The sequence below is a fragment of the Oreochromis niloticus genome, linkage group LG18, assembly GCF_001858045.2.
Source record: "Oreochromis niloticus isolate F11D_XX linkage group LG18, O_niloticus_UMD_NMBU, whole genome shotgun sequence".
NCBI classification, from domain to species: Eukaryota; Metazoa; Chordata; class Actinopteri; order Cichliformes; family Cichlidae; genus Oreochromis; species Oreochromis niloticus.
Window position 1 is genome coordinate 7,423,894 of NC_031982.2, and position 23,825 is coordinate 7,447,718.

General features: G+C 41.6%; 1 protein-coding gene across 1 annotated transcript; it reads left to right on the forward strand.

The window, feature by feature from the left end:
* The first annotated feature begins 219 nt into the window (after positions 1–219).
* Positions 220–23,188, forward strand: col6a1 (collagen, type VI, alpha 1). The gene is made up of 35 exons (XM_003457452.5): positions 220–501; positions 1,148–1,277; positions 1,673–1,873; positions 1,967–2,126; positions 3,488–3,601; positions 3,712–3,732; positions 4,543–4,563; positions 4,650–4,694; positions 4,800–4,853; positions 4,955–4,999; positions 5,326–5,352; positions 5,451–5,477; positions 5,595–5,639; positions 5,729–5,782; positions 6,324–6,386; positions 6,468–6,530; positions 6,619–6,672; positions 6,764–6,799; positions 6,882–6,944; positions 7,219–7,281; positions 9,008–9,070; positions 9,928–9,990; positions 10,091–10,141; positions 10,229–10,264; positions 10,363–10,425; positions 13,413–13,478; positions 14,497–14,532; positions 14,890–14,926; positions 18,111–18,119; positions 18,213–18,346; positions 18,753–18,850; positions 19,602–19,788; positions 19,878–20,049; positions 20,284–20,313; positions 21,182–23,188. The coding sequence occupies exons 1-35, from the start codon at positions 414–416 to the stop codon at positions 21,784–21,786; spliced, it is 3,024 nt and encodes a 1,007-aa protein (XP_003457500.1). The 5' UTR covers positions 220–413; the 3' UTR covers positions 21,787–23,188.
* The last annotated feature ends 637 nt before the right edge of the window (positions 23,189–23,825 follow it).

Consider the following 23,825-nt stretch of genomic DNA (forward strand, 5'->3'; position numbering starts at 1 on the left):
TGTTCTCTTTATGCCCAAAGAAAAAGAATCGGCTCTGTGAATGCTGAAGTCTCGCTGACAGTCACCAGTTTATTGTTTGACCCCTTTTAAGGAAGCTTGCACATCTGGGTAATTGGAGTAAACTGCTGGTCCATGCGCGCTCTGGTACATTGCTTCCCCTCATCTTCCTCAGAGGAAACTTTACGAACTCCTCCTCCTTCTCCTCCTCCTCCTGCTCCCCCCCTCCTCTCCCCTCACCGTGCGCTCTGGTCCTCCTCTGCGCGCTCTTGGGTTTCGCCTCGGAGAAACTGCGGCGGAGCTCTGGATCGCCAAAACTTCACCAAATTAGTTTAGAGGTGTCGGGCTTGGGGCCGCAGTTGTTTTTTGTCTGGGGTTGGGGTGCCGTGGTTTAGTTGTTCTTTCACAGTTTAATCATGGAGACTCTCAGAAGTCTCCTCGCGCTGCTGTGCGTTTTCATGGCTGGAGCGCAACCACAGCAGGAACAACGGCGCAGGGTTGCTGGTAAGTTTGCTGAAAACATCTGGTGCTTTCCAAGCAGATGCTCTAGTGCGATTCTTTTGCACTTGAAGCTTGAAGTGTGTTTATTTTGTCGAATGCAATGAAGTCGTGTGTTTGCTGTATTTTGGTTACATGCCCGAAATCTGACTGAAAAGCCCCACAGCAGCAATGCACTAACAACCAAGATGATAGAATCCTAGTCCGCTGTGAGCAGGCCCTCTTTCGGTGCTGTCGTTTTACCTAATGGGCATGTGAGGAGTTGGTGGTAAAGCAGACTGATATGTGATGTCAGAGTAGCCGAGAACCTCAGGCCGGCTCCCCCACCGAGGTGACAGGAGTCATAGGACAGGTGTTTGTGCAAACAGCCACGTTATAGATGCAGACAGTCTGCTGAGGTTTCCTACCTGTATGATATGATCAGCAAATGAGATGATCTAATGTTGCTTATTATAATGACCTGTAGGCCTCTGGTGCTGAAGTAAATGACTTCTGCTGGTTTCACCAGTCTTGAAGCTGATTGTTAACACGTTTAGAGAAACCTAAGCAGCTAGAAATCACATTAGGTGGATCATTTTTTCTTCTTCATTTTTTAAAAATAGTGGGATTATATTTGCTGATCACAGTCATTGATTGTCTGCTTTGTGAACAGAGTGTCCTGTTGACCTGTTCTTCGTCCTGGATACATCTGAGAGTGTTGCCCTCAGAAGGACACCGGATTCCTTTTATATTGACCAGATCAAAAATTTCGCCAAGGACTTCATAGATCAACTCAAAGACATGTAAGAAACACACACACACAAATTATCTTCAGTTCTGGAGGAAATTTTCAGGTACCAGCAAGGAGCACTGTACAGCGTACTCGGATACACTGTGGGCGTGGCTACAGGTGCAGAGCCCTTTTGACCCACCACACCCACTACTTACAGTGGCTGTAGTTGGGGAAATGTAACACAGTAACTTTTTGAACACCTGAGCTTAGATTTTTTTTTAATTAAATGAAAGAACTCTGCCAATTACTTATATATGAAATATAGTGGGATGAAAGTGTGAAGCAGAATGAAAAAGAAATACTTAAGGAAAGCCCTCTGACTATGACTGTGACTGAATCTGCCTAGTTCTGGTCCACCCCTGCCTGTCTGTACCATGTTTGATTTTAATACCGTTGCTTATCCAGGCGCCACCAGTGTGACCGAATCCTGACATGGAACTCAGGAGCGCTGCACTACAGTGACGAAGTCAAACTGGTGAAGGAGCTGAGTGACATGAATACCGAACGCAATGCCCTGAAGACGGCCATCGACAACATCGCGTACATCGGCAAGGGCACGTACACCGACTGTGCCATCAAGAGGGGCCTCGCTGAGCTGCTCATTGGGTAATAACAGCACGCGCATAGTTTCACCCTGAAATAATAAAGACGCTGACAACATTTCTGAATGTGTTTGCGTACGTGTGTACCTGCTTGCAGGGGTTCCCATTACCATGAGAACAAGTATCTAGTGGTGGTGACTGATGGACATCCTATTACTGGTTACAAAGAGCCATGTGGAGGTGTGCAGGAGGCTGCTAACGAAGCCAAGCTACACGGGGTCAAAGTGTTCGCTGTTGCCATCTCACCTGACCAGGAGGTACAACGCATACACACACACACACACACACACACACACACACACACACACACACACTTGTCTGGTTTGCTATTCTGGTGGGGACATCCCATTGACATAATGGTTTCCCTAGCCCCTTACCCTAACCCTAACCATTAAAAATGAATGCCTAACCCTAACCCTTACCCTAAACCTAACCATAACCTAATTGTAACCCTGACACTAAAACCACATTTTCAGTGTGAAAATTGCTTTCAACCCCGAGGGGACCTGGATTTTGGTCCCCACGGTGCAGAAAGTCCCCACCAGTATAGTAAATGTCAGATTTTGGTCCCCACCAGGATAGTACGAACCCGTACACACACACACACACACACACACACACACACACACACACACACAGAGATCATTTTTTAAACTTTGCACAAATGAAGGCGTGCATTGCTCAAATACATTTTCCAGCCCTTAAGCCAAACTGTAACCCCCAAACACTACATTGTTGGGGGGTTAAAGTTTGGCCTTTCATTTTCACTAATTAGCTATTATCAGTTCATTCTGACTTCGGAGTTTGATATTTAAATAAGTTTCAGGCTTTTTTTCATAGGTTTATACTTACATAACCATGTGTACATGATAAAGGTTATTTGATGTCTGATGAAGACATCTGTTCTAGTGTTTTTAAATTGTGAAATATAAGGGATAAGTCTTACTTGTGATTATAAACCAAATCCTGTCTGCAAATGCATTAAGACAGAAATGTCATACTAAGAAGATGTTTTTCTTTGGATGATCTGGTCAGCTCAGCTTTCTGATGCCATGTGAAGCTAAAGAGCGTAGTCCACTTTTTCCACTTTTTCTCATACTCTATATGGTATGGAGTGTTAGCTAAGGCAGCTCTTGGCTCTGCTGGATATCAGTAAAAGCTGAAACTTCTAATATGGTTATCTCAGGCTCATGGCTCTAGTTGTAAGCACAGAAGCTCCGCCCACCTGTTTCTGTTTGTGAGCAACAGCCAATAAGAAACTGAAGAAAATAAAATTCTGGAAAAACAAATTATTATCTTTCCAAATGTTTTTGATTCCATCATGGCTTGTTTAGATTAAACAGATATACAGATTAAACTCTGCATGCACTGTATTGAAAATGCTTTTTTTAATGTGTTCTGTTCACAGTCAGTTAAAAACAAGTATTATTAATCTTAATACCATGTTATGCAAGGAGTCTCTGCATGGTGGATTTCACAATTTTCCTCTACCGGCTAATGTCAGGAAGAACATGTTGGCAGATGTTAATCTTAATCATTCGGATACTAGTGTGGCCAGAAGGGAAAATCGGTGCTTCTTTCCGGCTTGTAGATAAAGATGTTTGTGTTTGATTTACAGGAAGCCAGGCTGTCTCTCATTGCCACAGACCGCAACTACAGACAGAACTTCACTGCTGCAGATGACCTCAGAACCAGCAAGATGGCAACCATTGAAACCATCATTAACATGATCGTACGTCTCTTCTCTTCTCTTCTCTTCTCTTCTCTTCTCTTCTCTTCTCTTCTCTGAACATTTAAACATTTGGATTTCAAACTAACTCCTGGTTTATCTCTTCTTTCCAGACAAACGAGACAAAGGATGTGGTATGTCCAATTATTTATTTATTTTTTTTATTTAGATAAAGTTAACTTCACTGATTGCTGCATGCTTTGCTGCAGAAGCCAGCCTGGGTTTTCTCATGTTTGGGGCTGAGAAGGCTGGCTAGAAAATAAATGTCACCAATAATGTTCAGCTCTTGTTTGTTCAAACAAATTTTTGACTCAGTAAATATTAAGCACTCTGCTTTTAAAGAAACAGCCTAACATCTTATTTGTATCTGATGAGCTCTGCTGATTCATTTTGAGTCAAACTGCAGTGTTTAAAAACCAGGGTTCTCTGCTGCACTCTTTTTTTTTTTTTTATATATAGCACCAATTTATAACAACAGTTGCCTCAAGGTCCTTGAGGCAAGTGAACTTAGTTACTTGCTACGGAGCTGTTTAGTGCAATAAAAAAACAAACAAATAAAGTTTGGATGTTTGGATGCCTATAGTATCTTAACTGAGATGTAAACTTCACTAAACAACTTCACTAAACAGGAAACTAGGAGAGGTCACTGAGGACACACACACTAGATGCTACAGTCACCACATCCAAAAGCTAAGCTGAGATTGCTGCGATTATTTCTGCATCACCATTAAAACTATAATAACTGCTTTTGTTTTTACTGCTGTGTATGTGAGAGGTTCAGGTGACACCAGAAAACATAGTTTTTTGTATTTCCAGTGCGATGGCACCCGGCTAACAGCATGTCTTACTTTGATTTGAGCATAAAAAATATCCAATATTCTGTACAGCCATAGATGCAGAGACACACTTTTCATTTTTTAAGATCTTTTGTTCTTTTTTTCCAGTGTTGCTCGTTTGACTGCGTTGTAAGTACTTTTTTTAATTTTATAAGTCACAAGCATGATTTCTCTTTGGGCTATATTTTTGGAGCTAACTTTTGTTTTGCCTACAGGCTCCTGGAGGGGACAAAGGACCAGATGGAGACTCTGGTTCTAAGGTGGGATATCTGTTGGGAATATTGAGAGATGTAGTTATGTACAGATCTCCAACCGTCCCATTCAAACCTTGTTGACTAACCTCCATCCTCCCCTTCTCTCTACAGGGAGAAAGAGGTAGACCAGGGATGCCAGGAGAGAAGGGAGATATTGGTGATGTGGTAGGTGGCTTCCTCCAATAATAAGCATAAAAAGGATGCGGCATCCAACACTTGGCACACCTGCTGAAAAACTGTCTGTTTTTCCCATTTCTTTCTTACAGGGCAGGATTGGCGACCCTGGTCCTGTCGGTTACAGTGGAATGAAGGTACAGTGCACTTAATAAAACATGCTGATAGACTGCAAAAACACTATTACACCAGTGGAGCTGGGATCTAAGGGAGCCTTTGTGATATTTTGAAGCAAAGTATTTATTTGGTTTTCAAATTGTCTTCACTATTAATTAAACTAGAAGGATAGTCCTGCTCCAAGTACATTAAGTTTGAGTTCTCAAGAGGAGGCTGTCTGGTAACTCTGAGTATGTGTATGTTTGTCTAGTCATGAACGCTGACCCCCAGTCAGTTTTCCCACCTTATCATTCTCCTGAGTCCCCATGCTGTGTAATAATAATGACTTATGTGTTTCTGTTTCTAGGGAGACCGTGGCCCGAGAGGAGACAAGGTACTGTCAGATACCCCAAAATATATATTTTAATAAGATTCAGTTCTGTGCTTTAATGTTCTCGAGCGACTGACTCTGTGTTTGTGTGTTTTCTGCAGGGTGAAAGAGGACACAAAGGCTACAAGGTGAGCTAACATTGACTTCTTGTCTTCAGAGAGAGAGGCCGTTGTACCGGCAGTTGCCCTTATGGTTTCCTGTCACTTTTATTCTTTCTATCCTTTCCATCTGTTCCATCTTCTCAGGGAGACAAAGGTCAAAGGGGAAAGGATGGAATCGATGGACGCAAGGTGAGTAAAGTCCGGCCGTCTGATGCGTCCATCTTTCTCCTCTCAGATGTATCCGTTTTTTAGATGTTTTTGTGTGTTTTCCCCTTTAGGGTGAACCTGGTTTCCCTGGACTTGCTGGCTGTAAAGGCTCTCCTGGACAAGACGTGAGTTTAAATATATACATTGAACCTGTTATGACCTTTAATCGAGCACCATTAACACTCAGCCAAGTGCAAATGGGAGCTAATCATGAGATCCATGATACTAATTAGAAAAGTTGCAAATGTGCAATCAGATGTGTAGACATTGGGACAAACAGAGTTTATGTTTTGTCTTAATTACACTCTTGAACACTTTAACACACCCTCAGATAAGCCAATGCTGTTGTCAGCGTCTTTGTTTACAGATTAGCCGTTAGCTATTGTGTGCATGCCTAGGAATGTCGCTCGCTTTCTTTTTATTTGGTCCAAACACTAATTCTGCCCAGTATCTCCTGAAGCCAGCAGACCGAGAGCATGTGCTCTTTAATCTTTGACTTAGTTTACATTCTTTTCTGTCAGACTGTTTGGATGAGTCCATATAGCTGTACTGTAAACATAAACACACATACATGAGCTTACAAGTACGGCAGCCTCCAAGATAGAGTGTTTACCTCAGCTGCTTATGATCATGCATTGAAACTGTCTCTGTGTTGTGTGTTTCCAGGGCTCGCAGGGAGAGTCTGGACCAAAGGGAGACCCTGGCTCTTATGGAATTAAAGGAGAAAAAGTAAGAGAGAAGAAGTTCTGGGTGCTGGAATTTTGTGTGGCCTTTAACGCCCTGTATTAAGGTGCTGTGTGCTCATTCCAGGGAGATCGCGGGAGGGACGGCGAACCAGGACGACCTGGAAACTATGGACCATTGGGCCCAAAGGTGAGTCAGCGTACAGAGAAACACAGAAACGACGAGAGATGACAAAGCAGGAACTTTGATACAGAATTAACCACGTGTGTTGTGACAGGGTGATCCAGGCCCTCGTGGTCCTGACGGGGACAAAGGAGAGCGCGGCGATGATGTAAGCGATAAAGCTGGATAAAACAAAAAAAAAATGAAGTTCATGACTTTCACTGTAGCTTCTATAACTTTCTGCTATGTTTGCATTTCAGGGATTACCAGGGGATGATGGACCTCCGGGCGAGAAAGTAAATATATTGACTTTAAAATGGTGTTTTTGTGTGTGACAGCTACCAAAATGCACGTTACCATCTTGAAAATCTCTTGTAGGGGCTACCTGGAGAGAAGGGGGAGCAAGGTTCCCGTGGAAACCGAGGCCCAAGAGGAGAACCGGTAAGTGCTGATAAAGTTTAGCCCCAGTCCCTCAGGGGCCTTCCCCAGTTCAGCATCTTCTCCTCAGAAATTCATGGGAAATTCAGTTTGGCACATGTATAGTGAGTCCACTGTAACCACACTGACCTTAATGGAGCAGTTTTTATGTAATTCCTCATGTACTCCCACTGAGCTGACTGTTTTTTAAAGCCTGGCTCTGTCTGCGTTCCTTGTCTTTTGTTACTGTCTTGAATGCCTTTAGTCTAATTTATACATTTGTTCTTTTCCTTGCCAGGGGGATCCAGGACCCCGCGGAGAACAAGGGAGGGAGGGCACAACTGGCCGCAACGGGGCCCCCGTAAGACAGAAACACTCACTCAAATACGAGCACACATGCATGCATTCAAACGGGCACGAGCAGGAGCTGTGAGCGGCCCTGCTTACAATGCTGCGTGGTGTAGCATGGCACAGCCCCAACTATAAACCACTCGCTCTTTCTCTGGAATTATCCTTTTTTTCCCATTAGTAGGAACATGTTAGTGGGTGCACGTGCACATGTGAGCACTTGTGCGTGCATATTTCATGTTAAGTGGGAATAAACTGGGCAGGTTTTCCAGAAGTAAGACCTGGCTGTTGCGCCACTCCTCCCACTCCACCCTGCTTTTACCCCCCCCCCCCCCCCCCCCACACACACACACACTCCCCCACTCCCCTCCTCTTATTCTCCGTTTTACTCCTCCTCCTGGGAACATCAACAGTCACTCTTTCCCCTCTGACTAAGTTCTTCTCTCTGTCCTCTCAAGCCAAAGCCTCACCATGGTTTTTCTTAATAAGGCACCAGGCAGTGTAATAATAATAATACGTTACAAGCATCAGCCATGGCAACCTCCGTGATGTCAGAGCGTTCAATGGCTCTTTTGTGCTTCTGACTGTGCTACTTTCCTCGTCAGTGAACACTAAGGAAATGATTAGTATGGAAAACATAGAATAACGGACAACTGGAATAACTGCATAGCATTACTCTACAGGAGTTGCAGTTTGAGGGGATAGGTTAATTGGATAATCCAAATTGTCACTAGGTATGAATGTGTGAGTGAATGTGAGCGTGAATGGTTGTCTGTCCCTGTGTGTTGGCCCTGTGACAGACTGGCGACCTGTCCAGGGTGTACCCCGCCTCTCGCCCTATGACAGCTGGGATAGGCTCCAGCGCCCCCCGCGACCCTGGAAAGGATAAGCGGAAGCGAATGGATGGATGGATGGATGGACGGAGTGTTTAACAGTATTTTTTGTGTGTTAACTAGAATATAAAGAAGCGCTGTGGTGTCTTTGTCTTATTTGCTGTCATATCCAGAATCACACTCGGTTCCACGGTTTAGCGTCACTCAACTGCTCTGTTCACTTCAAGAACAAGCAAAGTAGATGACATCAGTGCTGTGCAGAGCTGGGCTCACCTGTTTGAAGCTGGGGCCCTCTAATAACACTTTCTATTATAAATTATGGTTCAAATGCAGTGCACAAGGTTTTGCAAAAGGATTTTTATTCTCGTTGTTGTGCAAAACTAGGCAAAACACACATGGAGATGGCATTAGTGATCTTTATTAATGCAATGCCCATTGTAGCTTTAAAACCAAAAGACTAGGCGATAAAGGCCATCGAGTTTTTCATAAAAAACTGTGAGCTTCTTCTCATATTTAACTCACTGAACTTACTCCACAGAGGTCTGTTTTGACAGTCCAAACTTAAACGTCGTATACAGTGTTTCAGATTGCTCCAGATCATCGGAGATGCTACCAGATCTTAGCAGTGACTTTTAATTGTTTCACAACATCCTATTGAATAATGTTACAATGCCGGGATCATAATTTCTTTTCTCACTGCTCTCCGGGCGATTATCTGCTCACGTTTACACAGCGATGGGAAGAGTTGAGTAAATTGTGAAACTTTTCCTCAGGCAAAGACTGAGAAATGGGAACTGTAGTTGTTAAATGGTGACACTGTAAAACTTTATTTTTTAAAAATCCCCCTTTTTGTTATGTACAGTAAAAGTGTTTTAACAGTTTGTCATTAATGTTGTTGTTTTCCAGGGTGAAGCTGGCAAGCCCGGGCCTCCCGGGTACAGAGGAGATGAAGGCCCAGCCGGACCAGAAGTGAGTCCAACAAAACAAATGTACAGGTTGTAATGAAAGTGCAGGAGTGTTTGAAGACTCTGGGAGTTTGTTGTTCTCCATGAGCGTGAGGCTCCTAAATGAACTGCCCTTTATCTGCCAAAGTTAAAACTGTAATTTTACACGAGAGACTTTTTTGGTCTGCCTTTTTGTTTAAAGTTGACGAAAGTTAGAAACAAACAGGGACTGTCTCATACTTTCATGTCATTTACAAAGTACTAGTAAAGATTTGACATTGTGTTTTCAGGTAGCAAAGGCTAAAGCACTACAAACCTGCTGATTTAGCTTTAAATCCATAAAAATTTTGTGAGTCAGCTTTGTTTTCATTTGTCATGTCTGTTGGAACTCTTTAAAACTATTTCTAAAGTGGTTTGATGCTCGTTATCACACAGTCTGGTCAATCAGCTTGCCAGAATCTCTGACAGATTGCAGATACTGGTGGTTACACAATTAAGCCTGTGAAGTGTCAGTAAAACAGATCAGTACTCAGTATTACTGTCAGTAAAACAAATGCTGCATTTTTGTTTGTGTTTCTTTTCTAATGAATCAAATTTGGTTTTAGAGCTCACTGAATCACATGATTATTTATTGAATCATCACAAGAGGCTGCCATTTACTTTCTGATTTAGAATTTGAACTTCCGTCTGATCCCACTGACGTGATCAGGGAAAGGTTTTTTTAGGTGTTTTTCAGGTGAAATTTCAAGAAATAGAACTGGTTCACAGTCTTGGTCCACACATTAACTCAAAGACACACACTCAGTATCTGTCAGCGATATCCAAATGTTTTCATGTTGTATTTCATGTGTTTCTAATCTCATCATTCCTTTCCTCTCTCAGGGACCCAAAGGGCAGAGAGGAATCAAAGGAGCTCCAGGAGACAGAGGCCCTATGGGAGAGAGGGTGAGTGAGAGAGGGGGAGACAGATGTGTGCTATCAATCATAACTCCGGTCGTGTGTGTGTGCAGAAGGATCTGTAAGTGTCTCTCTTTCTTCATTTCAGGGAGAGGATGGTGCTCCAGGAAATGGCACAGAAGGTTGTCATGGTTTCCAGGTAGGTAGTTAGTGCATCTCATACGTGGAGCAGCTTTCTCGCTGTAACCATGTATATTTTTTAAGCTTATGTGGTTTTATTTTTTAGGGTTACCCTGGGCCCCGTGGAGACCCCGGTGAGCCGGTAGGTTCTTTTTAGCCCTTTTATCATCATTATCATTTAATCATTTGTCTTTGCCAGTGCTCCCCTGTAACTGTTTATATCTGCTGTGCATTTATCAGGGCGGCCGGGGGACTCCTGGACCCAAAGGAGATGATGGCGAGCCCGGAGATCCAGGCCCCGATGTAAGTCCAACTCTGACTTCTTTTTCCTTTTTGAGTTGCTACTCGCTCTTGATCTCATTTTATCTTTCCTCCATTCCTTTCTTGGCACAGAGAGCTGACAGGATATGAGTCACACGGCTACTATTTTAGACATATTTTCATATTTCTTTCTTCATTTGGTGTCTTTTTAACACGTCTCATACTACAAAGTGACTTTTTTGTCTTCTTCTTTTCATTATTTTTTTCTTCTGTACTCTAGAAATATTTTGCTGCTCTTGTTTTTTTGTCTTTCTCCCACACTTTCCTCCTGTTCAGCAGCTGGAAATGCTTTCTTAAGTACTTTTGAACACATTGGGGATGAGGGCTTTGAGCTGATGCAGCTGTGTATATGTCGTTGTCAAGGCTACCAGGAAGTGAGCAGAGACGATGAGGGGACTGCATTACTTTTTTTCTGGTGTGTGTGTGGGTGTGTGTGTGTGTGTGTGTGAGATTGTTCGTGTCCGATGAGCGTGCGGTGCTGTAACCCCTGGTTCAACTTGGCCATGTTTACGTTTAAATAATTTCATTTCCATGGTTTCAAGTTTCATGGCATAAAAGTTTCTATCCATACATCAGTGCACCCTGACCTTTTCCTGCTTAGCAGTCACACTCTGTGAGCTGTGGATTTACAGTGCCAGATCAGTTTACCACTCATCAAAAGCTTTCTGTTACTGCAGCCAGAGCAGGATAAGATGCCATACAATTCACCCAGTAACCCAATATTTTATTTTTAAAAAAGTGGCAGCAACCTACGGAAATTTCTAGAAATTGCCTGGTATACAAAGTGGCACTGTATGATCTGCTAAAGAACAGCAATTCCAAATTGTAAGCATTTTGATAGGTATTTTTAATCCGAGGGGAGACTATAAAAGACTCAATAGGAAGCAAGCAAAAAAGAAGCAAAGAGGGAAAGCTGATCAAGCTAAATGGCTAAACAGTTAGCATATTTGCTTGGTATTATAGTAATGTATACATTCACTCTGACAGCAGAGTAATGGGCATATTCTGTTAAGTGAATACATGAGGCAACCCAACGTATCTGGTTAGCTTAGCATAAAGCATGAAGACTAGCGTAACTCAACTCAATAATACTTGTTTGAGATATGCAAAAAGTTCAACAAGAGCTCAAATTGTATAGTTTTTAGGGGCTGACCTGGCACATAGGTCAGCATTCTGCACAAAAGACAGATTAGCTTTTAGAAGTGCTGGTGGGTGCATGCTGTCATTGTAAACCACTGAAAACACACAGGAATTAGTTTAGCAGAATTGGTGCTAAGCTAACCTGTTGTTGCCTGCAGCCTTGTATTTGGAAGTGACAGTGGTGACTGTTCTCTCATCTAGGTTTGCAAAACAAGTCCGGTTAGTTACCAAAATGATGTACCACACCACACCCTGTATTAGTCCATGACAAAATCGTAGACTAAAAAAAAACATAGTTAACATAATTAGATGCCATTTTTTTTGTAAATCTCAGTGAACAGAAAGAAGTTATTATGTTCCACTCATTCTCAGAGGCATGCATGCATTTCTGTTTTCTTCTTATGTCTTTCTCCCTAGACAGTGACTTTCTTGTTTCCACAAATTCTCAGCTGTTCACAAAAAACTTTTTTTGTTGGATGGTGGAAGGCTGTGAACGGCGTGGCTTTCCCACCTATTTAAAGTTGTGGCTAACATACTTTTAAGATCATATCCTGCAAAAGGTATGACAAACAGTCACATCTGGATGTGATCGCTAAATATGACGCCATAAAATCAAGCCTATGATTTGTCTGGCTGTTTGTGTAACTGTGGATTATGTACTTCATGTTCATTAGATCCTAGCATTTGAAGTTGAGCAGTAATTGGAATCACATGCATTGTGCGCACATGTATGCTGAGATATGTGTGTGTGTGTGTGTGTGTGTGTGTGTGCGTGCGTGTAGGTGTGTGTTCCATTTTTTATGCAGTCGTTTAAACAAAGAGAGTAAATACACTTTTATCCAAAATGAGCCCTTTAAAACACACAAGCACCCTCTTTAAAACAGTCTCTGCTCTTCTCGTGTGTTTGAAAGATTTTTTTTTTTTTAATCGTCTTTTATTTTGGTATCTGCTTTCAGCTTTGGATTATTGTGAAATTCTTTTCAGCTGCCTGCTGTCATTCTCAAATTTTTAAGTGTGTAAAAGTATCTGTGGGAACATAGAATTCAAAGATGTGATCATTGTCCTAAATCAATTTGTTTAGCTCTCTGTGCTTCTGTAGGCTGGCCCACAATCTCACAGCGATCAGCTGTGGGTCAGGGTGCAGCAGCTGCAGGGGCTTTGGCTCCTTTATCCCGCTGCATAGTTAGGTAGCTGGCCCTGATGAGACACGGCACAGCACTTCAGTGGATTTCTCCAAGATCAGGCAACAAACTCGTGCTTACAATTTCTGAAACTGTGTGGAGCAGGCAGGAATGCACTGTCTTTGTATCTTTGTGTACACAAAAATAAATGACGGTGCCCCACTTTCTCCTCCTCCTCCACTTCCATGATATAAACTACCACACTCAGAGACAAAACTCTTCTCAAGTTTTACATTTATTACTTATTTCCATAGTCAAGCACAGAGTCATATAAAAGCAAACAAATGAACACACACACACTAATCAGGATGTTTTGCAGTCAGGTAATCGCTTATACATTATAAAGGTTTTAGTTGGACTCTGGATCTAAAAAGTGTGTGCCACTGCAGCTGTTTCCAGTTTGGACAAAACTATGAGCTCATGACAAAAGCTGTGGTTGTTGTTTAGCAGTGCTTTGCCACACAGCATTGCACGTTCATTGTGATTAGTGTGTAAATCAACTTAGTTTCTTCAAATAGCTTTTCATCCTGTAATTTGAAAAGATTTACAATAATTTATTTCAGAAGAGAAAAACAAAACAAAGGTGTGACCCTTTCTTTTAATCTCCATTCATTTTCTTTTTTTTTCTTTTTTCTTTTTTTTTGACAGAATGACGAACCAGGGCGTCCAGGACCAAAAGGGGCCAAAGGTCACAGAGGGCCTGAGGGCAAGCCGGTAAGAATGACACTGAGTGTGCACGTATGTTCGTGGTGAATGAATGTGTAAAACATAGATTCATGGGCAATGCCGACATGAATATTTTTTCTGTTCTTGTTATATGTACACTTGATTAGTTAATTCATTAAAACATTAATTCTTCATAATAGGAAAGAAATACCGACTCAGCAGGCTTTTAAGAAACTGAGCTAACAAGAGCACAGCTAGCTGTCAACTCTGTCCATTTCCATGTTTCAGACAGATACCACTACACCAAACCACATGCTATGAAAAAAAATCATTCCTATGTTTCCTTAAACTGGCAAGAAGTTTGTGGTGTTGCTTCATGTGAAGATATAAACAAAGTTTAATCTAAATATGACATGAATCTAAATGATAGCACGTTCTCTGAGAGAAACCATTACACAGGACACGTTCACGTTCTCCCTGCTTTATGTCTTCTTCTCCCGTTCCGTTTTCTGTCTTGTGTCTCTGTGCATATTTTGTATGAAAAGTTCACGTCATGTGCTCCGAGTGCTGTTTCTCCTCTACAATTAACAGCTGTCTCTCTCCCTCTCTCTCTCTTTCCCTGTCTTTCTCATTCTCTAATGTGTGTTTGCTAGTCTGGTGTCTTTTACGCAGAAACGAGTGCTCTTAAACAGCTTAATGTCGGCTAAAACATAACAGATGGTTTTCCTGCAGCCGAGTGAAAAAAAAAAAAACCTCCCAAAATTCTGTGGCAGTGAACTTTTGGACGTTTCAGATGTTGTTGCAGAACGACAGTGGCGAGCACGAAATGTGTGGGCGTGGATTGTGGGTTCAGTTATGGTGAAAACCTGGTGTACAGTCAGAGGAGTAACGTCTTTTTCAAAGAAGCCCTCCATATTTTTTAATTCCAACTAAAACACAAAAACTTTCCTCTGTCATCTTGAAGCCAGACCAGATAGATTTTTGGACAGTTTGAAAAAGAAAAAAAAAAAAACACAGACATTTTTCAGGAGGATGAATCACTCAAGTCTCCCTATCTCCTTTTCAGGGACCACCAGGGCCTCCCGGACCACCAGGAGCCGATGTGAGTATCAAGATAAAAATTGAATCAATCCATTTAATGTGAGCCTTCGCCCTCAATTTAGCCGTAGCATCAGAGTGCTAACACACTTAATTCCGCCTTGAGGCTGTGCAAGTTTTGCATCTGCAACTGATACTGTATGTTCAGTCCAAAGCCACACAGCCAATTTCCTGAACGCAAAACCCCATAGCCGCTCACTGACTTCTAAGTAAAATATCACGTAGTCATGTTTTCATTTTCTTCTCCTTTGGAGCAGCTCAAAAGCAGTCAGGGAGCTGGCTGTGTGTCATGTTTGAATGTTATGTAATGTGATGTAAGTCTGTGGCCATACTGTAATGTATCCTCCGCTTCTCTCTTCAGGAATGTGAAATTCTGGATATCATCATGAAGCTCTGCTGTAAGTTCAAGACTTAAATTTTTTCATGCTTGAACTCCCACTCACAGAAATTAAATTCTTTATGTTAAAGGTTTCTCTGTCATATATGTGTATATATCTATATATATCTATATATATACAGTTACAGTGGTGAGTGCGAATATTGAACATTGCAGATGTGTAATGAGGTCAGCATATGTACAAGTAATCCCTGTGAGCCAAAAGTTAAGACCTCAGAATGTCAGTTTCAGACTTTTGGTTTTGTATGATGTCATAAACAGGGGATCTCCTTAATGTGGTCATCTCGGGCAAATAGCTCTGACTAAGAGAACAGAAGACCTGCTGTTCAAAGCTTCTGTTTGTCAGGATCACCCAGTCAGAAAAAAGGATGGCTTAAAGTCTACACTAACTAAAAACACATGTGTAGTCTGTTCGATTAAAATGAACATCATCCATTTAAATCTGATTTTTAAAAAGTCTCAGTGCAGTCTGGGTAGTGATGTTGAACAGTCTTGGACTTTACATTGAGATAAACAGGGAGTTATTCTGTTTATCCTTTTCAATTTGAACCTGATTGTATTGTAACTGAGGAGGAAACCATACTGAGTATCACTCAAACTGGACATCCATACCCAGCACTAATTTGCCTTGAGAGACCCATCCCAGCATAGGATCTAAACCCCTCCACCATGATAAGGTGATGTTTTAAAGAGGGGAATTTAGAAACCTACTGTGAAGAAAAGAAAATTGAGGAACTTAGCCGTCAGTGGGGTTCAGTGTCATGTAGACTGGGCAACTTTCTCGAGTGGAGGGCTGTCTTGGTTGATACACCTCTGCAAAGCTGCATGGAACTCGATGATAGTGCCTCTGGTTTGTCAAACTGGGGTGATGTTTCTTCTTTTTAAGAAGGGGAAAACAAGGTTGTGGTCCAACTTAAGCAGAATCAGCACACCTCAGCTCCCTGGGATGTTCTTGGTCAGGGTGCTGTTGGGAGAGTCTGTCCATTGGTCGAACCTCAGATCCAGGAGGAATAATTTGATTTTCATTCTGGTTGTTGAACACATGACCAACTCCTTTTCCTCTCAAGGATACCACACGTGTTTTGTGGACCTGGATAAGATATCCCTCAGCGTGTCCTCTGGGATTGCTTTAGTAGTATGAGGTATCTGGCCTGCTGTCATGGGCCATTCTGTGCCTATACAACCTCAGTAACAGCTTGGTTTGCATTGCCAGCACTAGGTAAGACCCAGCAGGGTTGCACACAGATTTTAGTTATAAATTTTAATGACAGGGAATTTTTAGGCATTGTCAAGCAGAGGAGGATTTCTGGTTTCGTGGCCTCGGGATCACCTCTGCTTTTGCAGTTTATAACCCAGTGTGAAACTGCAGGAATGAGAATTAGCATCTCCAAGCCTGAGGCCATGGTTCTCAGCTGGAAAAGGGTAGAGTGCTCATTCCAGGTCACAAAGGAGTTGCTGCTCAGCTATCTCAGGGAAATGGACAGATGGATTGGTGTAGCATCAGGAGTGGTGCAGAGTGCTGCCACTGCATAATTGCTTAGGCTACTGCAAAGATGAGGCAGTCCAAATCTCTGCTTAGACTGTTGACCCTGTGTCCCAGACCCTGAAAAGTGTTGGAAAATGAATGAAAGGATGTTGCTCCACTAACAGTGTTTAAAGAAATCAACATCTACTGCTGTAATATAGTCCTCTACCACGATTCCTTTTTTAAAATCCAAATAAACTTTGTGTTCAAACAGTTAGACATGGTCCACAAACATCTGTTTATGCACATCTGCTGGCCATCATAGGTCTGCATCTGAAATATTCTTAAGAGCTTGAAAAAAAGAACACAACTGGACTTAGAGACGCTTCTTCATCTCTAAAAACGAAAGGTGGAGAGTCTCAGGTATTTAACCTCTACTGGGTGTTGTCGCCTTTGGAAATGATCCTGAGAGTTGTTGTTCTGCTACTTGACCTGCTACTGACTATTGGTTAATGCCATCAGCGGGGTTTAAGACCGAAACTACTGTGAGACCCTGCCCTCCTCTGTCATGTGACCTATTGATGTCACTTGAGGTGAGGTGAGTGGGGGTTGAAGCAACGGGGAAGGGATCTCAAGACAGTGGCTACAATATAGCAATGGACACAGGTGGCCTCCTTTACTGGTTTTACAAACCATCTGTCTACTCGGTCCAAAATATGAACATTGTCATTGTCCTTTAAGTACAAGTGTACACCTGAGGGTTGTGCTGTGGAATGATGAGAGGTGAAACGTTTTCACAAACTAAAGAAGTTAAGACAAGCTCTTAAGACTACCATGACCTGGATGATTGACAGACATCTGACATATTGGTCTTAGCTGGAGGTCGCTGGACACTTATGAACTGCTGAGCTGATTGAACTGGCAGGTTGTCATCTTCCTATGTGAACAGGGTCATGACCAAACGTTTGCTTTCAGAGGTTGTAAGTCTTGAATGTATTGGATGGTTTTGTGCCTAGCATGAGAGGATTTTATATTTACCATTGTTGACTTGAAGTCCAAAGCCATTGTTCATAACCAGCTGCGCCATTGGCATATTCATTCCATCAATGCAGCAAAAGTATCATAAGAGAAGTGCTCAAAACACAGCCACAGTCCTTTCGGAAAGTGCCACAAGCATTTTCCTGCTCATTTCTCTGTTTCTTCACAACAGGAAAGATTTTAAGGCTAATATCGCTTCCCTTGTTTCCTTTCAACTGGAAATGAAAGCCAGATGCAGAGCAGTGTGACACAGAAACTTGTAATGATAGCGTTTGAGTTTAGATCACCAGAGGAAAAGTAACAGCAGCTTTCCTTGGGTCATAATATGGAGTAAACATTGAGGATTCTTTTCACTTTTTTCACAGAATATTTCAGGTATTTTAAGCCAGTGCTTTACTAGAAGATGGCATTTATTGCATTTTGAGAGCTGCAAGTTTTTAGTTGAAAAAAAGAACAGCTAAAACTGAACCAAAGCAAAGCTGATCTTACACAGTCTTAAAATACAAATATGGTGCAGGAACTTGGTGTAATAGGGCCACTTTAAACAGTTGGCCTTCTTTAGCTCAGTGCTAGGCTAACCCTAATGAAAACCAAAGCAGGTTGTATTATGCTACATCTATCTCTGCATTTCATTAACTTTGATTTGTGTTTTTTTTCCCCATGCTCTTCTAATCACCCCCAGCTTGTTGTGGTGAGTTTGGAGTCATTGCCTATATTGTTCTCCACTGTCTGTGGCTACTTTGACGATTAGCCTTTATGAAATTATTCATGTGTGTGTCTCCAGAGTGTAAGTGTGCACCAGTGGACCTGGCGTTCATCGTGGACAGCTCAGAAAGTATTGGTTCTACAAACTTTGCTCTGGCCAAAGACTTTATCATCACAGTCATTGACAGGCTGATAAAAGACCAGCAAGTCAAGGTAACATCCTCCTTTCATTTATCCTCTGTTTTGACATTTGACAGCATTGCATTTCATATTCTTCACCTTTTTCCTAACCTCTGCCAACATCTGTCAGCCACATGTTTGACCTTTGTGGGTTTTGTTGTTTATTTAAAATCATTTCAAGAATGGTGCTAAAGCTGTTTTTCAGAGATGTTACGAAATGCTCGCCTCGAGAACAAACCTCAAAATAGAAAAGTGTGAATGAAAGATATTCTCTTGGGTTTGGAACATGCTTTTATGTCTCTCCAGTGACTCTCCTCTCCCAGTTTGGTTGCAATTAGTCAGGATGGGTGGGACACAGAAATGTTGACAGAGGAAAACACACACAGACCAAAACACACAGTCACCATGCAATGCTTTGGGGTTGTTTTTTTCTTTCCAGTTTGCTGTCGACGAGTCCACAGTGAGTGTTGTCCAGTACAGTGGATCGAAAGCCCAAGAATATGTCAGACTAACATCAAGCCTCACCGAATTCAAACAGTGAGTTCACACACGCGTGCGGCAGGAGTCTCTCGCTTTCTTTGTTCTTTATAAATGTACTTTAAGAATTTTGCAGTGCAGTAAAAAATGGGATAAGGGTAGCATCGCAGATGTTTACTTTGATCACACAAACATTATGCAGGAGCAGGTAATGGATAATAGGTACTGATTTTTCAATAACTGGACATGAACATGGACAGTTTCCTGTATAACTTAAAGTAGATTTCTAACTAACAAGGCTGCTCATTCTCTTTCTCTTGATAATATTTTCTTTAAAGTTATAAGACATTTTGGGGTCAACTTGAAAGAAATGGATGCAAACTATAATGGTATATTTAGAATCCCCATATACCAGGATCATTCCCTAAATGCTGCCAATACAAACAAAAGTAGTGGATATTTAAGTAATTTTTAAAATTTTAAAGATAAAAGTTAGAAAGTTTGACCTTGAAGAACAGGTCAGAGGTCCAAAGTAACGTCCCCTGTATGCCTTTATGATGCTCTCAATACAAACAATGGCAATAATGGACAATGAGGGACGGTTCTATCCTAAAAAACAGCACTATAGATCTGATCAGAAGTAGGTCTGTCGCTGTTAAGTTAAATACAGTCTAAGTGGTAATCACTTATCTGGAAACAGAAATAACTGTTTAAATGTATAAAATAAAAGAACCTTTGAATACAGGATGTTGTATGTTTTGTCTTATGTTTTGATGTTCAGCATGTTTTCTTTGTGTGCGTGTGTGTGTAGGGCAGTGAGAGACCTGAAGTGGCTAGCTGAGGCCACGTACACAGGTGAGGCCCTGGATTATGCTTTGAACGAAACAATCAAGCTGATGAGGAACACGAACAAAGTCGTTCTCGTTCTCACTGATGGACGCTCTGATACTGAGAGAGACGAGACCCCCCTCGACATACTCTGTGGTAAAGGCCTCCTGGCAAGTGTGACACACTTTGAAACACACACTGTAGAAGGTTGAATCACATCCTTGTACAGGCAAACCTAAAAGATCCCTTGCTTCTCTAGGTCGGTGGTTTAGGAGTAAAGGACTATGCAGGCCGTGAGCCCAACCAAGAGCAGCTGCACAGCGTGGCGTGTATGAGTGACTCCAAACCAGGCTTTTCCATCGTGCTGGATAACTTTGCTGAACTTCTCGACGACAATTTCCTGCAGAACCTTACAAACAGAATCTGTAAAGGTACAGCACAGCTCCACATATTTAAATAGCCTATGAATGCACTCCTTATCTAGTTATTAGTGTTGTTTTAGCAACACCGTATTTACGATATATGCCGATATCCAGGCGTCTGTGTCAGTCACAGTGATGGAGAAACATTAAAGACTTCTTTGTAGTAACAAAACAACAGTTATTTAACCAGCTGGAAACAGTCATTTGGAAATAAATGGACTTATCTTGTGCTTTCTGTTACAGAGAAGAAATGCCCAGACTACAGATGCCCCAGTAAGTCTGTTATTCTTTTCCAATACACAGTTACACGGGGTTGTATTATGTTTGTACTACTTTACTGGGTTTGACAACGTGTTAGGTCGCTCATTCAAAAATCAACTGTTCAACGCTATTTTTGTATAGGACCCTACATGCAAGTTAGTGCACCAAAGTGCTTCACAGCTGACAAAAAGACATAATAAGGAGGAATAAATACATTATATAATAAATGAATATGCAACAGACAAGAAATAAATCTAAATTTGAAATGGCCTATAGGTAAGATGTGAGTAAGTTAAATAAAGCTTAACTCAATTTAAAAACAGATGTTAAAATATTACATTAAAAATGTAAAAAGAAATTAAACAAAAATAAAATAGTAATAAAAAATAAACAGTTGAAGATATAGTTCAACTATAGTTTTTTGTTTTTTTTTTTAAATAGAAATTAAAAAATAAAAATAAAGTATGCAACATCTGTAGGACATGAGGGAAAACACATGCTGAAAAGATTGGATTTAAATATGAGCCCTGACATTCAGATCAGAGTGAGCCCTCCTACTACTATGTTTTGGGCTTAGTGGCCAGAGGAAATTCCCTTTTACGATCAGTTTCTGTCTCTAAGCTTTAGGCTAAAATTTAATTTTAGTTACTTATCTGCCTCGCAAGCGGCCTTTTTTATATTATTTTAACGATTGTTTGAAAAAAATACATCTCAACACAGTCACGTTATGCAGTGAACGAGAGTTGAAAAAGACCCAAGACCAACAATAAATTAGAATCTGGATGTTAAATACATCATAAATAAATGCTGTATTTCTCTCTTCTGTGTTGGAAATCTCTGACCAGATGTGTTGTGTGTATTATTTCTGCTTATATTGCAGTCTATTTTCCTCAAAGTACCGATATTTTGGTGATGATGGACAGCTCGGCCAGCGTAGGCCAGAAGAACTTTGAAATAAGCAAAACCTTTGTCCAACACTTGGCTGATCGCTTCCTGCACGCAAACCAGTCGCTCGGCGCCCGCATTAGAGTGGGTGTGGGCCAGTATAGTCGGAATGTTCGCTTGGACGCGCCGCTGAATGTCAATCTGACGGTGTTGTCTAATCAAATCAAAGAAGCTACTTTCCAAAACGATGGCACCAGCGTGACCCAGGCCTTGGAGTTTGCAATCAGGACTTTAGCCTCCCGCGGCGATGGATCAGGAGGCAGTAAGAAGCTGGTGCTCTTCTCTGACGGGAGGTCTCAGGGCGTCACCCAGCCTGTCCTGGAGAAGCGTGTTCGCGAGGTGGCGGATGCTGGTATTGAGCTCTTTGTCATCTCATCTGGCACCCAGGTCAACGAGGCCAACCTGCGCACTCTGGTGAGCAGAGGGCGACAGGACAACCTCACATACGCTCAGCGCCATCTGTTCCGTCTCCCAGACTACCCATCTCTGCTCCGTGGGGTCTTTTACCAAACCGTCTCCCGCAGGGTGTCCATGGCCTGAATGGGGGTACACCATAAAACAGGACTAATACGCTTTACATTTTTAGTCCAATGATTATCCAGTCTCACTCATTTACAGTACACTGTGTTTAAAAAAGAAAAGAAAGAAATGTCGTAAAACGACTAATGATTGTGTGGCAGAAAAAATGTAAATTTCTTCAAAAAATTACCCAGAAAACTGTTTGTTTTTTTTACCCCAACTTGATCCTCCAAGGCGGACCATCTTAGGCTGTGTACAAACCCCCGTGCCTTCGCTGGGATCATAACCAAATGAAGGTATTTGACCTAAACCACCCACTTTTAGAACTTTTGAGACTGTGCACTATAAATTTCTGCCTTGGAGGTAAAGTTCAGGGTAAAAAAGTGCCAAATAAATGAGTAACTCTGGTCCTAGAGAGCCATCAGTATTAGCCCATGTCTATTTCTAGCTTTCATCTGCAGTAGGCTGATTTCTACTCAGGTATCCCTGTATCACTGTCAGCTCTGACTTCAGCTAATCACCGACGATTTAAACAAGGCTCTTTGAAACAGCACTTTCTTGTCTCTCCAGGACCAGACCTCCTGCCCTTTCAAGGATTGTGTTTAAAGTCTAATCCAGATTCTTTTTTCTTATTTTCATTATAGTACTAGCCACTCTTTCAAGTGGTGTTAGATCTGTTGTGTGACAGTAATGCAAAATGAAGTGACCAATCACAGCTGTGAACTGAAAACATACTTATTTTTAACTCCACCTCCATGATCTTTAAGCGTTAACTTGGTCTACAATTGGAGAAAACTCACACTGTTCATTATGTCAAAGTTATATTAAATCACCAAAACAGGATGTGACATCAGATAGGCTTATGTAGAAAGCCTGCTTCACTAGAACTCCACAGCTGGACCTTACCTGTGTGGTTCTGTCTGTGAGTATGTGTGAACCCTCTCTGTGTGTGGACATCATTTACATGTAAGTGTGTGTTTTACACAGAGCCTCGGGTCGTTGTTCCATAAACAGCTGTGCTATGGTCGCTGGTTCAAATAATAGAGTAATGACAAAAACCTGTTCTTTATTGTCTGTGCAGCAGAAAAGCCTCAGTTTAACACAAACACGCTTACACACATACATTGGTTCAGTGACCTTGGAATCTGCCATGGCGGAAACCTTGAAAATAAACATGGCACTTCTCACACCTACCCACACACAGAAAAATACACACACCTTTTTAGATGCCCTTAAGTGGAAGTTCAAAGTTGTTGTTATCTTCATTGGCTCAGAGTCACTGAGCTGTTGTTATTATCTGTGGTGCTACTAGTTTCAGTGTATCAGCCTCTACCCTTTTTGTTAAAGAAGATATTTTTACCGTGGAGATGCACAGCCGCAGTAGTTTCATAAGAGCTCCTTCAATAAAGGTTGCTGCACCTAAGTGTCTGTGATTGTTTTTGTCCAGTATACACACACACATGCACACACTCGCAAAGCTAGTTTACAAAGATCCATTCACATATGTTCATGTACCTCTACTGACAATTCTTTGGTTCAGATTAAAACATTGAGGAGAAAAAATCATTTTTACATCTCTCAGGTAGTGTTAGAAAACAATGCATACATTTTCATTGCTATGCAGATGATGCTCAATCATATTTATCTGTAGTTTCTACTCTGGATGGCATTACCTTGATGTCCGCTAACAGTGTGAGGAATCTTGGGGTCATTTTTGAAAAACTAGTCCATGCATTTGTTACTCGTAGGCTAAAATACTGTGATTCATTATTGTCAGGCTGTTTTCAAAGTTCCCTGGAAAGTCTTCTGTTGATCCAAAATGCATATTTCTCCCATAGTTTCTCACCATTTGCTCCCCGCTAAATCCAGAATCAAATTTAAAATCCTTCTCATATACAAGTTCTTGAATAATGAGACCCCATCATATCTTAAAGATCCCATAGTGCCTTATTATCCCAACTAAGCACTTTGTTCTCAGACTGCTGGCTTACTTGTGGTTACTATGGTATTTAAAAGTAGAATGAGAGGCAGAGCCTGCAGCTTTCAGGCCTGTGGAACCA

Excerpts from the sequence above, each read along its gene's own strand:
- col6a1 (XM_003457452.5), top strand. The coding sequence starts at position 414 with ATGGAGACTCTCAGAAGTCTCCTCGCGCTGCTGTGCGTTTTCATGGCT. Across the intron at positions 1,278-1,672 it reads ATAGATCAACTCAAAGACAT|GCGCCACCAGTGTGACCGAA; the intron begins GTAAGAAACACA and ends TTGCTTATCCAG. Across the intron at positions 7,282-9,007 it reads CTGGCCGCAACGGGGCCCCC|GGTGAAGCTGGCAAGCCCGG; the intron begins GTAAGACAGAAA and ends GTTGTTTTCCAG.